At 35.9% G+C, this 16,672-nt stretch overlaps 1 protein-coding gene across 1 annotated transcript in view; it reads left to right on the forward strand.

Annotated features, from left to right (window-relative positions):
- The first annotated feature begins 4,704 nt into the window (after positions 1–4,704).
- The window catches only part of mylipa (myosin regulatory light chain interacting protein a), a 34,272-nt gene continuing 22,304 nt past the window's right edge, over positions 4,705–16,672 (forward strand). Inside the window, exons 1-2 of the mRNA XM_056480319.1 lie at positions 4,705–4,913; positions 7,464–7,654. Of these exons, the coding sequence (XP_056336294.1) occupies positions 4,827–4,913; positions 7,464–7,654 (278 nt within the window). The 5' untranslated portion in view covers positions 4,705–4,826. The remainder of the gene's footprint in view (positions 4,914–7,463; positions 7,655–16,672) is intronic.

The following is a 16,672-nucleotide window of genomic DNA, read 5'->3' on the forward strand; positions in this document are numbered from 1 at the left end:
TGTACTTTTCACAGCCATGGTAACAAATGTGGTAAAGAAACAAATAAATGTTTTACATATGGAAGGAAGAAAATTAGCCAAGTGTGGCCATAATTTAACTAAAATGATGGAACAGCATGGCCATGATTCTATTGAAACAAGGTGCTGAATGAGTAAATGAGTAAACAAGAATCAGAAACCAGATTTCGGTGACCACATAAGAAATTGTTTGGTTTGCAAAATAGCCAACGTTCTTAAAAAAGTTGTTTAAAAAATTATAATTAGGAACATTTTAAGCTAACAAATGCAAATGTGCCAGGCTTCACAGGTAATGGGTGTGTTTGTCAACAAAAGCAAGAGAACAATGGAGCTGAAGGCCTGTGAAAATCTCAGCAGTGGTGTAGGTGTCACACTTTGTGACGAGATATGCAGTGATAAGCAATTTGGATGTTTGCACCAGACGAAACACAACAGAAATTTAAATACATCCATTCAGAGACACAGAATATGCACTCACTTACGAAATGGTAAGGTTTATAATCTATTTAATACATATTAACTCTCTTTAGCATTATTAAATGTACATGCTGAATTACTTATAAGTGTTTAGTTCTAAAGTTCAATTCCAAACGGTTTATTTTATTTTTAAGATCAGAGGTAAACTATCTGCCTCTGCTTTCAGTAGTATGTCAATAAATGTCATGTAATGCCGTTCAAACTCGTTAGCATTTAACACTGATTAAAGCACAAGGTTTACATGGGGTGATCATTATCATAGCTTTCTATTGTTCACCTGCAAGAAATAGACACAGATTTATAAATTTGAGGTGTTGGTTAGAACAGAAACTCCTTTTAATATGGAAAATATTCCTTCTATCGCGTGCAGTTGCTTTTATTTGGAGCACGGTTTAAATCACTTGCTCCTGTTTATCCTCAATCTGGCAACCTGCGCTTGCGTTTGTTTTGAACCAGGAGTGCAATGTCTAGTTCAACCACTTGGTGTCAAACTTACATAGCCTGCACCTTTAATAACAAAATTGTCATTATTAGGTAAACCAGTCCTTTAATATGTGGCCACAAAGTCTATTTGTTCTTCAACATATCCTTTTGGAAGTTCTATACAACAGCATTCGGTTAGTCAGAAAGAGAAACTTTGTTTTATATTTATGGATTTTAGTACATTTAAATCCACTGACATCCTGTTGACAATTTTAACAACGTGTAAAAATAATAACTCAGACTTCCATACATATGAACTCTCTGCTGTCTGCGTAGTCAACTTTACTCAGACTGTTGTCATGTCTAGCTGTGAATGCGTGCGGAGAAAGAGTTTCGTACTGGCACTGTGTGGGCAGGACACGGTGAGCAGAAAAGATCCGTCTTGGCATTTGACGCTTGTTGTTTTCTTCAAGCAGCCTCCAGCACACTGCTGTCCTGATGTGATGTTTTCAGGGAACAGTGAGTGAAGTTTGGGGACAGGTGTTGGGACACTGGGCGTCTGTCCCGGGGCATCTGTCTCACACAACTCTATACTGCAAGGTCATCCTGACAACTATAAAGCCCAGTCACCTCTCTGTGGATCTGAGATGACTGGAGGACATATTGATTGTATTGCTCTCAATACATGATTTCTTACAACTACTTAAAGCGAGACACTCCAGGCAAAAGACTTCTTTCATGCACCTGTCAATTTTTAGATTTGCGGCTTTTCAGCCTAATTAAAGAAAAACATCTAAAATGAACTTTTAAGTTTTGTTGCCGTTTTAATGATATTTGTTTAAAAGGGTGTTTTCCTAAAATATACACTGTTGAAATCAGAATTATTTGCCCGCCCTTTGTTTTTTTTTTTCTTTTTTAAATATTTCCCAAATGATGTTTAAAAGAGCAAGGAAATTTTCATAGTATGTCTGATAATATTTTTTCTTATTTGTTTTATTTCAGCTAAAATAAAAGCAGTTTTTAATTTTTTAAACACCATATTAAGGTCAAAATTATTAGCCCTTTTAAGCTATATATTTTTTCGATAGTTTACAGAACAAACCATCGTAATACAATACCTTGCCCAATTACCATAGCCTGCCTAGTTAACCTAATTAACCTAGTCAAGCCTTTATATGTCACTTTACGCTGTATAGAAGTGTCTTGAAAAATATCTAGTCAAATACAATTTACTGTCATCATGGCAAAGATAAAATAAATCAGTAATAAGAAATGAGTTATGTAACTTGTTTAAACATGTGTTGAAAAATAATCCTCTCTCCGTTTAACATAACTTGGGGAAAAAATAAACAGGGGGGCTAAAGTAACAGACTGAATTAAATGTGTTTAAAGTAGAGAAAATATAAAAAAATATTTATTTAATTTGTAATATTTGCAGTTTTAGGGGAAACATTCATTCGTTTTCTTTTCAGCTTAGTCCCTTTATTAATCTGGGGTCGCCACAGCGGAATGAACCGCCAACTTATCCAGCATATGTTTTACGCAGCGTATGCCCTTCCAGCTGCAACCCATCACTGGGAAACAACCATACAAACTCACACACTACGGACAATTTAGCTTACCCAATTCACCTGTACCACATATCTTTGGACTTGTGGGGGAACTGGAGCACCCGGAGGAAACCCACGCGAACACGAGGAGTACATGCAAACTCCACACAGAAATGCCAACTGACCCAGCTGAGGCTCGAACCAGCGACCTTCTTACTGTGAGGTGACAGCACTACCCACTGCACCACCACGTCGCCCTTTAGGGGATATACTCATGAGCAAAGTTCAAAACAAGAAACTGTAAAAAAATTAAGATATAAATACTAATATAAAAATTAATATCGCTTAAAATAAATGTAAATAAGGCGTCGTTGTGGCGCAGTGGGTAGCACAATCACCTCACAGCAAGAAGGTCATTGGTTTAAGTCTTGCCTGGGTCAGTTGGCATTTCTGTGTGGAGTTTGCATGTTCTCCTCGTGTTCGCGTAGGTTTCCTCTGGGTGCTCTGGTTTCCCCCACAAGTCCAAAGACATGTAGTACAGGTGAATTGGGTAATCTAAATTGTCAGTAGTGTATGTGTGTGAATGAGTGTGTGTGGATGCTTCCCAGTGATGGGTTGTAGCTGGAAGGGCATCCGCTGCATAAAACATATGCTGGATAAGTTGGTGGTTCATTCCGCTGTGGCGACCCCAAAATAATAAAGGGACAAGGCTGAAAAGAAAATTATATATTATACAATAAGTAAATAATATATTTTTAAGACAAATCTGTCACTCACAGATAGTGAGCGAGTCTCTCTTTAGAATAGACACCTTTTTATGATCACGCTTATACATAAATCCTAGCAAATTTCTCTTGAGTGAGAAAGTGGCATGGGAAAGAGAAGTGAGGTTAAAACTATTAGTTTATTTTTTTGCCCTATACCTGCAGTGTGTTTCCTTAAATATTCATTATCAAAAGCTTTCTGCTGATGTCTCACTCATAGCGTCAACGTGCTGCTCAAGGGAGAGTTGTGGGCAAACATGCATAATACATGTGAAGTGTAATCTCCAGTCAGCAACAGACTGGCACTCACTCTAGTCACTCTAGTCACTGGACACGACCGCAGGCTCTGGCGCAGGGCCACTCTCTCACTCAAGAGAATGTTTGCTAGGATTTACGTGTAAGTGTGATCATAAAATGGTGTCTATTCTAAAGAGAGACTCACTCACTATGGGACAGATTTGTCTTACAAAATATATTATTTACATTTATTTTAAATGATATTCATCTTTAAATTTGTATTTGTATCATCATTTTTATACAGTTTACCGATTTGAAGTTTGCTCACAAGTGTACATAAAACTGCCAATATTTCAAATTAAATAAATATTTTTGACGATTTTGACTAAATATATTTTAACTTACACATTTAATTCAGTCTGTTACTTACCTGTTACATTTCTTTGTAATTATTTGGAGAATATAGTAATTTCTGAGTGAAAATGTATAATGATTTTTATATTTTTTAGGATTTATATTTATTTATTTATTTTTTAAGTATGGAGTTGTATTACAAATAGGAATTTATTTCTTTGCTTTTTGTTTTTGATGTTTGTGCAAAACCTTTTGTCCTGATAACCGCACTCTGTATATTAAAGCTGTAAATAAAATAAAGATTATTGGAGAGATATTTACAAAATCAATTTTTAAGCTTGTGTAGCAAAAGATGAAACGAATGTAAACAAAAGAAGCAACACAATGTTAAGATAGATGTCTTTTTTATTGTGATAGTAACTTAACTTATGTGATATTATACAGTTTCATGTTTAGGCCAATGTGTGTTCCCGTGTTCCTGCATTTGTTTGTAATTAATTAAAAACAGTTGGCCTAAATATGGATTTATAGGTCATTTGAAGGTTTCATTGTCATAATGGTTTCATTTTATATATATATTAGGTAGGCTACATGTAAATAGTATATATAGTTTTGGTATTTATGTCACCATGTTTATGTTATGTAAGGTTGTCTAAATGAAAACACCTCAAGCATCTTCATACAGCGCACCTGTAGGGGACGCTGGTGGCGACTACAGTGTTCACTTCTAAGTGAACATGGCAGGGTTTCTGTTGCTGTCAGAGCGCTCGCTGAATGCTCGAAGCACCTCGTGTGATTGGCTGTGGTGGGAGTGGGCGGGGCCTGATCAGCGCCGCATTTATATAGGAGCAGGAAGCCCTGAGCTCCAGACTGAGAGAAAACAGAAGGCTTGAGGAAAGTGAGCGAGGGCTGATGTAGGGTGTTCAAAGAAGACAACACTGAGAGCGGTTTGTAGTGTTTTTCGTACAGGACTGGTAGACCAAAGACAAAACACCTCTCCAAAATGCTCTGCCATGTAACTCGACCGGACGCGGTGGTGATGGAGATTGAAGTAGACGCGAAGGCGAACGGAGAGGACTGTCTGAATAAGGTGAGCTCATGAATGAAAGTCTCAATGTGAAATTGATGTGATGGTTATTTGTAAACGGGTCTGAAATGTGCCTCTTAGCTATTTTGCATTGCTTTAAATTACATAAAAACAAATGTTGATAAAGAGATGTAGCCTGAGCGCGGAATGAATGAGTTCGAGTCACACATGGAAACTTAATATCAACATCATTCTGTTTATATCTTTAATGTCATGCGTTTATTTAGGCAAAAATGGCGAATAACATTTAGCATGCAAAGCAATTTTGAGTGCTTGCGTCACTTGTCTATGATGTTTATTCATTATATCAAATATAATGTGTTAGCCTACTAATGTTGCTGCAAAAACAACAACAAACAAAGAAAATTTATATTTGCATCATAATTCAAGACACGAGTGTGTCGTTGAAATGTTTTCGTTCATATTTTAGAAAGAGAGCAGTGTTTGTGGTATTACCGAACAATAGTGTGCATGTGTGATGGCATGCTCGAGGTTACTATAGTTCATTTACTTCAGCAGCAGATGTTTGTCGTGTGCATGGAGGTACTGCTCCTCTCGAACAAAAAATGACAAAATGAAAGCTTTTCAACACCTTTTTGCTTATAATAAATGTTTTAACAAGGTCTCAAGTTGTTTGATTTGTACGCTCAACTTAGACATTTCAATCAATCAATTTAGAAAGCGAAAAATCTAATTAGCAGAGCAGATGTGAGGAACAACGAGGCTCAGGTTAGAATCATTAAGTTTGCTTCAGTCAGAATGTGATGCCGTTGACTTAAAGTTTGTTTGTGTTCGTAGAAGCATGCTTTAAAGCGTTATTTAATCCCAGGGCAGTTTAAATGTTCCCTTTAAGAGGTATTTTTTTTCTATACTAGTTATGTAACTGATATTCTGAAGGGGAAATAATCTCTCATGGCTCATGATGAAAAATTCAGCAAATATTTTATTTATTTTAATGAACTGCACAATTATACCTTAATGCAATGACTTTATAAATATGTTGTTGTACTACAAACGTGTTAAATAGTTCCTTAGTGTAGAATTGTCATTTTATTTCACAGATGTCCTGATTTCTTGTTACAAAAACAAACAAACAAACAAAAAAATCGTCATACAAATTGAGCTGTTTAGCAGAATGTTTAATCTGCTGTGTTTTTTTTTTTACACTGCTCATAACACAGGATTATAATCATGCTAAACAGCAGTTTTTAACCACCATAAAGGATTGTTTCACAATTACGAAGGAGAGTTGGTGCTATTTTTAAACCCAGATTATGAAACCCAGCTTTTGCGTTGTTTGCTATACATTGCAGTGTCAGCCATGTGCAGCATGGAAAAAAATGTAGTTGTTTGGTGTGAAAAATATATAATAATTTAAATTAATCTTATATGATTTCTATATTTTTTTTAAATTTAAATATAGAACTATAGATTACAAATATGAATTTATGTATCTTTATTGTGTGCTAAACCTTGTCCTAAGTAGCCTGTATATTAAAGTTATAATTAAAATAAATACTTTTAGTGTGGCTTTTATAAAAAACAAAACATAAATTAATTAATGAAAAGGCTAATCATTTTTCATATTTTAAAAGTCTAATTCAGTGTTAATTGCAATTCTGTCGTAATTTTAAATTTCACAAATGTATTTTTTTATTTAAAAGATACCTGACTTATTTTGTGACATTCATGCCTATACATTTTTATGATTTAGATTGAGAATTTTAGCAATTACACCATTTCTGAGTGAAATCAGTTTTTTTTTTTTATTGCTAATTTGGCTAGATTGTTAGCTCATATTAAACATGTCAAATAGCGATAGAAAAAGAGGTCAACTGAAGTGAAGAGAAAGTTTAAATGTGAATGGGGAACATGAAACGACATCATACACCGTAAAACCCAACAGTAAACATTATCGAATGAAGTGAGTGCCGTTAACTCAAAATTCTACTCATTTAAAAAGAGTTTTGAACTCCGTGTTGATGGGAATGAGTTAATTAAATACCTTATTACTTTAAATTAGAGTAAGTTCACAGTACTCGTATAGATTTATTTTTTTAACCTAATAGCTTTAACTTTTTTTTTTTTTACTTAAATGGTTAAATCGGTTTCCTTAAACGGTTTGAGTTATCATAACTTTTTGGGTTTTGCAGTGTATTAAAGATTGTCATTTATTTATTTTGTGATTGATTTAATTTAATTTATTTAATTTGTCATTCCTTGAATGAAACCACTTCATAAACAAAGAACACAGAGCGTTGTTAGATTTTTATCCATTGAATTGATAGACTGTTTTTTAATATTGGTGGATCTCACATTGGCGAAAGGTTGTTACAAATTCTCCCCGATAAACAATCATCAGGGAAGAGTTTCATTAAATAATAGTTTTTAATTAAAAATTTACCCGAGTGTATTAATATAGAAAATGTGCACAGATTAAATTTATCATAAGAATTAACCATACATTTATCTTACTGCAATATTTTATAAAAAAAAATCATGTTCTTCAGTTTTGGAGACTTGAACAATGCAAAAAATGTTTCTTGTGAACAGGTATGTCGGAAGTTGGGAATTATAGAAGTGGATTACTTTGGGCTGCAGTTCTCTGGCAGTAAGGGAGAAAACCTATGGCTGAACCTGAGGAACAGAATCTCCCAGCAGATGGACAATCTCACGCCCTGCAGACTGCGGCTCCGAGTAAAGTTCTTCGTGGAGCCTCATCTTATTCTGCAGGAGCAGACAAGGTACGTACACACAAAAACACAAGAAACATGCATAAAATTGGATCTTGTTTGAGGAAGTTGAGAACATTTCATCATTGTCTGTGGGTAGAGATTGTTTTGAACTTCCGCTTGAGAACAGAAAAGGTTTCAGAAGAAGAGCGACAGGAAGAAAAGCCACTGCGCATGTGGGTGTATGAATATTTAGTGTGAGATCAGAGGAAGCGAAGCCATTTTTCTGCCATTCGCTGTGTCTAATGTGGATTCAATGCCCGACTTGAGCTGTATCTCGTTTTTTGGAGCCTGCCTGCCTGCGTTAAGCTATAACCACACAAAAAAAAAAATCTAGGGCAAGTTACATATTAAATATTGATTTAGCAATGCTGGTTTTCTCAACTACTGTTCTTTCGGCTGAAGTCATGCATCTCTGGTAGCAAAGCAGAAAGCGCACGGTAGCCTGTGAAGTACAGTGGTTTGCCCTGTAGTAACCCTGCTCCCTGTGGGTTACTGTAGGTCGTTGTGCGATTGAACGGCAGCAGGAAATGCGATCCCCCTGCTCAAAGGCTCCAGCCCACAGAGACTGAGCTGGCGGAGTCACCACCACCTCATGCGTCTTTATTCACTCTGACTCTGGAGTTTTGTTACTTTTCTTTGTCTGAGACAAATGTGGAGCACAGCGCAAAGGATACAAAGATTCAATTCAATCTCTTGTTGCTGCATTTGTGACTATCCTCGACCGTTATTTTAAAATGGAGTTACAGCAATGTAAATTTGAAATGCGTTAAAATCATTTTGAAAGTATCGACTTAGAGGCAGTTTTACCAAGTTTGTGTTATTTACTCCCTTTTATTATTTGAAATGCTTCTCATTCCTTGAAACAAAAAAAAAGATAGATTAAAGGCTGTTAGTGTAGTTTGAAGACATTTATTTATTTATATATGTATATAAACATGTGTATGTAATATAGCAAAGGGTATTTGCAACCGTTTACTTTTTAATTTTTAGTTCTAATGCTTATTCAGCAGAAATTAATCAACCACAAGCATTAATCTCTTTATTTGATATTTGTAGGAAAGATTTCTCCTGTAGTAATTAATATTTTTGGTTTATAGAATTGTTTCTTAAGTACAAGTAAAAAAGAAACAATTGGACAACTAAAAATATATTTTTCAAAGAATTTTTGTTAATAACTGTTAAATATCTATTGAAAGTGTTTGCTAATTGAAGAAATCTGTAAAATTAGATGGAAAAATGTGCTCATTTAGTTTAAGGCAGCAATTTCCAATTAAGAACTATTAAATTAATCTTAATATAATGTTTTTTAAATGGTACAGTAAAAACTACAAATAAAATTACTGAAACTTAAACTATAATAATAATAATGAAGTGATAATTCACAACATTGATGAATTTGGATATTATAAAGGTATAAATTACTTTAAATCAGAACACTGAAAAGTGGAAAGCCATGTTTGTTTACTAATAAGGTTAGACTTGTTCTAACCTGTCATGTGGCTTTGTAAGGTGTGTTTTATTGTTTGTGTCAGCCTGTGTTCCTTTATTGTCAGTGCCAGACTGTAACTAGTATGTTTACAGTCAATGAAATGTACTGTGCATTGAACTGCAGTTAATTATTTTCTGTGGTCAGGAAAAATATGCTGAAGTTTTTCGTAGAATTTGTGCAATTCCCCTAATTCTCTGACTTTTTGAATTTTATATATATTTTTTCTTTTCAATTGGAAACCGTTTTATTGAGCTCTGCAGTTTAAAAACAAGATGAAGCCATTAGTGGAAGGTTTTGAAGCACTCTAGCCATCAACTTACTCCCCAGACAGAGTCTGCAGATAATTTGACTGCGTCGTTACATTGCTTGTCATGTAAATAAACTCTTTCTGTCAGAACGCTGCCCTCGCAAATGCTCATTTCTAACATGGAGCAGTACAGACAGGTGCTAAGTTTTGTTTTTCATTTTCCCTTCACTCGTGAATTTCCACTCTCTCTTGCCCTTTACTGCAGGTTTTTGTCACTCCAATTACTAGTGGATGAGGCTAATTGCTAGTGTAATTGAGTAGAAACTTTTGAGCTCACCCATTTTTGATTATCAAGTGTAGTTGAGAAATGTATTCAACCAGATTGGTTTCATATTGTTATTAGGGGTGGTTTTATATGGAAGTTGTTTCAGCAAATATGGGTATATTTAAATGCATTTTGCCTGTTCGTTTAAATGACAGTCGAATGTTGGTGACTGAAATGCGCAAGTATAAAAATTCCTTTCCATGTGCACGCTTTGGAAAACACCACCATTATAATTTCCATGTAAACACCCATTAAATTAATGCATAGAAAGTTATAGATATGTAAATGTCAAATTTTAAAAGCAAGAGTGAAAAAAAGTATCGAGTTTGCTAACACTTTCAGCAAAGTGTCGTTTTTGTGGATATGTTTAAACACAAATCCGTTTTGAAAGCATAATGTATACACAGTCCCTTTTAAGGCAAGTCATTTCACTCTGCAGCCATCTTTAAAAAGCCTCTCAGGCAGTATGCTTGGGCATTCTGTCTAAATGGGAAAACATCAATATCTCAAACTGTTAGCCAAGCTTACGATTGCATTACATATTTGGAATCACCAATAAAATTAAACAACAACTGTCTCATAAGTTTTGTTTCTAAACGTTCGAATCAGCATTTGGATATATTTTTAATGTCTTTGAAACAAGTATTCGCTGAGATTTCGGTGTGTTGTAAAAGCACATGTCTGGTCTGAGCTTATCCCCCAGAGAATTGTCAGTCTATAGCGATCGATGATTGGCTCCCATACTAGTAGGTGGGGCTTCATTCGCCATATTGACTGTTACACTTTTTTTCAAGACAATATGAGTGACATGTCTTGCGTATTCTATAGTCTTTGGTATACTTAAATGTTTTTCTGTTTTTGGCTACATTGTTGTGTAAATGTAGACTCGTGCCCCTTGTAAAATGTCGAAGTCTCTACAAGTAATTTATTATCATTCGCTTCAGGTTGTGCGTGCCTTTACAGTACACATGAACCTGCTGCTTGCTACTTCTATTCCTCCAGTGAAGTCTCTTCTCCGATATCTGCTGTGTGCTGTTATTTGATATCCGGTCCATTTTGGAGCCCAGTGTTCAGCGCTCTCCAAGCTCTGCTGGATCCTTTTGAATAAAATGAGAAGCGATTGTGTGCCAGACATGTGGCCTCTGGAAAGCGTCTCTGGCAGGGCAGTATGTACATGTATACTTGCTTCCGTTTCCTGGTTACTTGCCCTTTTCCAAGGATTTGTGATTTTTTTTATTTTTTTTTTTTTTATTTTTTTTTTATTTTTTTTTTTTTTAAAAACCTTTTTTTTTTTCATTGGACTTTTAATGACCTGAGGAAGATTAGCAGGGGTCACCAACAGATGGTGAATGAGAGGATTTTTTTTTTTTTGAGGGGGGAGAAACTTGGACCGGTAATTAAAAGTTTCAAGATGTGTTGCGGGTGGCTTTTTGATTCATTGTGGAGGGATGTTACACCCCTGTAGCCGCCACATATATTATCGTTCAAGCTGTTAAGGCACCCTGGACGGCCTTCCAAATGGGCATGAAAACAGCTTACAGTGTGTGAAAGTGTGAAGGCTGACGTGTTAGGAAAATCCGAGATGGCGGGGGTTGAGACTTTGTTTTTCCAAGTGAGAGCACAGCTTTGATTCGGGCTGAGATCTAAAAATTTGGTAGAGGAAATGAGATGCACATTGAATAACAATGAAGATCATCATTGTGCCTCATGTATGGAAGGAGCTGGAAGTATTCAGAATGAAATATTAGCATTTTGCTTAGCACGCACTGAATTTATTCACTGCCCTTTTCTTAGGAATGTTTATGGATGTATTCATTCCACATTCTATAAGTGTAGTATGGCAAGTTGTTAAATCATAATGCAGCCTTGCTAATTTTTTATTAATAATTTGCATTAATAATTTAGAAAGGACATGTAATGAGAATCTGAACCAATGAGTCATTAAAAATATTGGTTGTGGCTGTTGTCCCATATACAAAACTTCGGAGAGGTAGTTTATTTTCAGTTATATGTGTATATTTTATTATAATATTATTATTATTATTATTATTATTATTATTATTATTATTATTATTATTATTATTATTATTAGTGATTCCTCTAGGACTTTTTCCAGCTATGGTGGCAGGCTTTTTACACAGATCTTCTATCTACCTATGGCGTTATTTCAATGACAAATATCGTGAGTACCGTATCATAAGTTGATCGCGTTCATGTAATACAAGCATGCAAATCTCTTTGCTTGCTCTCCGATTTCCTCTGTTTATGCACAAATCTTCTTGCTCGCCCTCAAATATACACTGCTCAAGCACAGATTTTCTTGTGCGCTCAAATGAAGGTTAAACAAATAATGCACTGTACTCCTGTGATCACAGAAAATTTTGCTCTTATAATTCGCTTGTATTGCGTTTTTTTTTTTTTTTTGTATTTTATTTATTTATTTAAATAAATAAATAAATAAATAAATAAATAAATAACCCGCTATTTATATTTGAAAAAAAAAAGGCGACTAAATGTTTTGAATGAGAAGCTGTAATGAATCCATGCCGGGAATGAATTTTGTTGTGGTGCCCCTCCATGGAAGAAGGAATGTATTGGAAAACATTATTATTATTATTATTATTATTATTATTATTATTATTAACAGTAAAAAGTCTAAAGTTCTGTGATTCTTTGCATGTCTTTGTAATTTTTTTAATTGACTGGTATATATGGCTTTTGGATACCACCACCCATTTTAGATTAAACGTAAAGGTATAATTCAGATTAATCTTGAGCTGCTTGTACTGTACATTGAGTTGATCAATTAATCAATTATTTTAAAAATAGTATCTTTTTGTTTTGTTTTTTCAGTTTTATTTGCAATATATTCAGATAAATTAAAGATCTTAAATAACAATCAAACATTTTCAACTTTTCATATTAGTCAGAATTGTAATATTTGTCCATTCTTCTAATGGATGCAGAATACAATCTTTTTTCTTTTCTGTTGGTAGTCAAAGTAAACCAAACCATTTAAGCGCTTTCATGTAGTTCCACTCTTTTGTTTGTCAAAGTAAACCATACAAAAGTAAATGGACTGAGTGGAGAAAGTGACGCCCATGGCAGAATATAGATGGCTGCCTGGCATTTCTGAGTATAACACAGGCTGCTGTTGCATGAAAACAGTCCTTTGTTCACTCTTTGGCACTGTTGTAAATTTGTGTGTGTGTGTGCACGCGCACATGCATGCATGATGCGGCCCAGCCTCCAGCTACAAGGGTCGTGTTCTCTAACCTTGTTGTTTGTGCAATGACCTCTGCCCTACTTCGACACTGCGTTCCTCTGCTCATCACATCGACCAGTGAGCTATGGCATGTATTCACCACGCACTCCTACGAATGCAGCCTGAAGCCACATGGTCTTCCCCTCCGAAATGATGTTTGAGTGAATTGTTTATGTGCTAGAACTCTATAATTAGCTTTCATTTTGTGAAGCTATTGTAGAAACTGAGTAAAACTTCCCATAAAACTTCTTTAGATGAGCAATGTGGTGATTTGTATGACTGAAAGTGAGCTTATAAGCACATATGCGTGTTAGAATCAGCCACAAGTAATGATAGTTCAGCTTGTGCTGGAAGTTGCAAAGAATAACCACCTCCTGTATAGAATTGTTAATACTAGCTTGCTGTATACGTTTTTAAAAAAATTATTATTATTTTTAAACGTGTTATATTATTTTAAATTAACCTGTTAAAGGGATATTCACCCAAAGCTGAAAATTGTCATTTTTACTCGCTCTTCAGTTGTTTCAAACTTGTTTAAGTTTCTGTTGAACGCTAAAGAAGAAATTCTGAAGAAATACGGAAACCAGTTACCACTAGCTATGTTTCCATCCACCTATTTTTATGCACATTTTGGATATATGCATAAAAATGGTTGATAGAAATGCCAAAATGTGCATAAAAACATATGCGCATAGAGTAGGATGAACTTTTTATTCAATAAGAAAAGATGCACATAAACTATGGAAATGCCTTTACCGAACAAATTCCGGTATGCGCATTTAAAGTCATGCGTTTTATTTTTCCAAGAGTTCATGTGATGAAAAATGTGTGTGAATGAACAAACCAGCAGGCTGGCCACATTGTAAAACATCTGAAATGTTGTTTTGGTCATTCTAAAACGCCTCAACCATTGCAGTATTAGTGTTATTATATTATTATTTACCTCCAGAACTTTAAAGAGTGTTTGTGCTCTGCGTCTCACGCCTTCAAATGCCACCACGTCTTCATTGCGTGTTGGCATTTGTCTTCTGAGGCACATGTCATTTATTTAATAAGGAAAAGATTCACGCAGCTTCTCCTACCACAGCAAATTTAGTTTTTGCTGTTGATATTTGACGGCAGTTAATCAGGAAGTGAATTTTGGAAACGCTGCTTTATTCGCAAGTCTTTTTGCGACTATTCCAGTTTTCCAAACTAGAAATCTAGTACAAAGTGAGGAAACCTATCAGAAAATACTTTGATTGTGGGATAAATATGGATCAAAGCAAGGTGGTTGAAGGCTAAAACACAAATGCTTGGTGACACCAATTTGAGGCTAAATTGAATATATTATTATATTGCCTTTTTATAAAGGGGTGACTTTAAAAATGGACAAGATATCCTTAGCCAATAACAAAAGGCAAAACATTCTCTGTTCATTGAGAGGTTTCTGAGTCTGAAAAGTTAGAATGAGAAAGGGCTCCGCACCGAACCCTGCTTCACCTCAACTCCTGTCCAGGGCTAGAACTCTGCTTGGGCTTTCACAGTTTCTCTGCTTCCTTTCTATCTCTGCCTATTCTGTTATGTAAGATGCACAGAACAGGCCTCTGAATGCCGAAGAGCCTCTTATATAAGCCCCAGAGCAGCCCGAATGGAAAAGCTAGCTTCTGTACTCCCATTTATTATGACAGTTCCTCATTTTCATTAGTATAAGTGCATCCTCCAAAAATAGATCTTTATACTTCCTCCTGAGGAGAGTGCTGGTGGATGTTCGCCAGATATTAAGAAGAAATGTTTACTAGAACCGCAATGAGGATTCCGCACAAATGACTGTGAGTGGACATCTATGTTTTCTGTTTTAATTATGGGCTGAGGAAAATCCTCAAACGAGGCAGAGTTAAAGATAACCACTGGCCTTGAGGGGCCTAATCCTGCTTACAGCATTATTGGATCCTTTGAGGATCAGAGCTGCCCCACCTCTTTTCCCAACCACATCCCCCTCCCACCCCCAAAAAACGTATCTCTTAATCTGCCCTGCTCTATTTTCAGTACACTTTATCAGAGGCGTCGTTCACATTTGAGTTAAGACAAATATTAGGGACCTGAAACACCCTTTCAGGCAATTCCACGTTATATCAGATTCAGAGATGGATGTCACAAACCTTTTGAGTTTTTCATCAGCATCCCTGCACCACAGCCTTAAAATCAATAAATGTGGCACCATTCACTGACATGGCATAAATTTGTGCAGGACTCTCAAAAGTACCTTGCTAAGCCTCATTAACTCATCCTGGAGGCCTTTTTTTGTCAGAAGAATGGTTGATTTGACTATTCACAGCTAGCGTTTGTTGTGCTATGGAGAGAAGTAAGGTCATTAGTGAGCAGTCAGCTCTCAGCAATCATTCCATGCTCTCGATTATGCTTTAGCTGGCCTTTATGGCATAGTATGCGTGCCAGGCTTGTGTAAAGATGCCCGTATTGTTTTGGAGGGCTTGAGTGTTTAGCATTCTCATCAGGACTGAATGATCCTGTTGATCCACAGAGGGCCAGCGCCATTAGCAGAGGCGCAATGCACTTTAAATAAGAGAAGGGCTCTTTTAAACATTAATCAGTGCACTGGTTTAGCCTCAGCCCTTGGGAAGAGCAGTGAATAATGTTTATAAGATTAAGCCGTGCGCATTCTCATACTCTGGCTGTTTGGCAACACGAGAACATCTTCAGTACGCTCTCTCGAATGTGTTACACCACTGGTTTTCTTTACGCCTGCAAATATGCAAAACATTTCGCTGTGATCTCAGGTCTTGTTATCTTCACAGTCAGGGCCCTGGGTGTTGTCAGCAGGAACTGGAGCGCGGGTGCTATTCAGGGTCAACGTGGGCTTGAACAGGCAACCTCTAGCCACTCTCACCCCATGTCCAATCCTGACAATAAGGTCACCAGCAATCCCAGTAAGCTCCTGATTACCTCCTTACTGCAGGGAGACTGTGACGCTCAAGATGCTCTTGAAGATGCACAAAAACAAGCTGGCTGTCAGAAATGTAGGTAACATGCATTGAAATGTTGAGCGGTTTTGTCAACATGTCAAATGTTGAAGAAAAACATTGCAAAAAGTGTAGAAAATGGCAGAAAAAGTCAAACTACTTTCACTACAATCAAGTGTGCGCCTTACTATACAGACAAAGTAGAATAATATAATAATAAAATATCATTTGCAACATCAAGCAGCGTAACAAGCTGTTTTTAACGTCTAAAAATTAATGGAAGTGAATGAGACCGGAAGCCTTAAGCAAAGAGATTCAAATGGAATGCGCCCGCTTGTACAAGAAGAATAAGGTCAGTAGTGAAAAAGTAATTGTGGGAATAAAGTTTAAACTTGGGTCAAGTTAATTAGTTTTTTTTGTGTGTGTGTGTGCTATTTATTTACTTTAATTCACATTATGTAATGCATCTATGTTTCTAAGGGTGTTTTCACACTTGCAATTCTGGTGCAGTTAGTGCGGTTTGTTTCAACCAGATGCTGCTATTTGATGAAAGTAGAGCACCAAACCTGGTGACCAAACCAAAAGTCTTGGTCTACTTACAAGTTAACTTTAAAATATAAATGCAACACAGACCAAAGACCTCAAAATGGGCCTTAAACTGAACAGGATATCGCAAGATGTGACCATAAATAGGACAGCCTAATTGAGCATACCTGTTACATTTAGTCAAATTCGTAATGT

The sequence above is a fragment of the Danio aesculapii genome, chromosome 19 (assembly GCF_903798145.1).
Source record: "Danio aesculapii chromosome 19, fDanAes4.1, whole genome shotgun sequence".
Classification (NCBI taxonomy): Eukaryota; Metazoa; Chordata; class Actinopteri; order Cypriniformes; family Danionidae; genus Danio; species Danio aesculapii.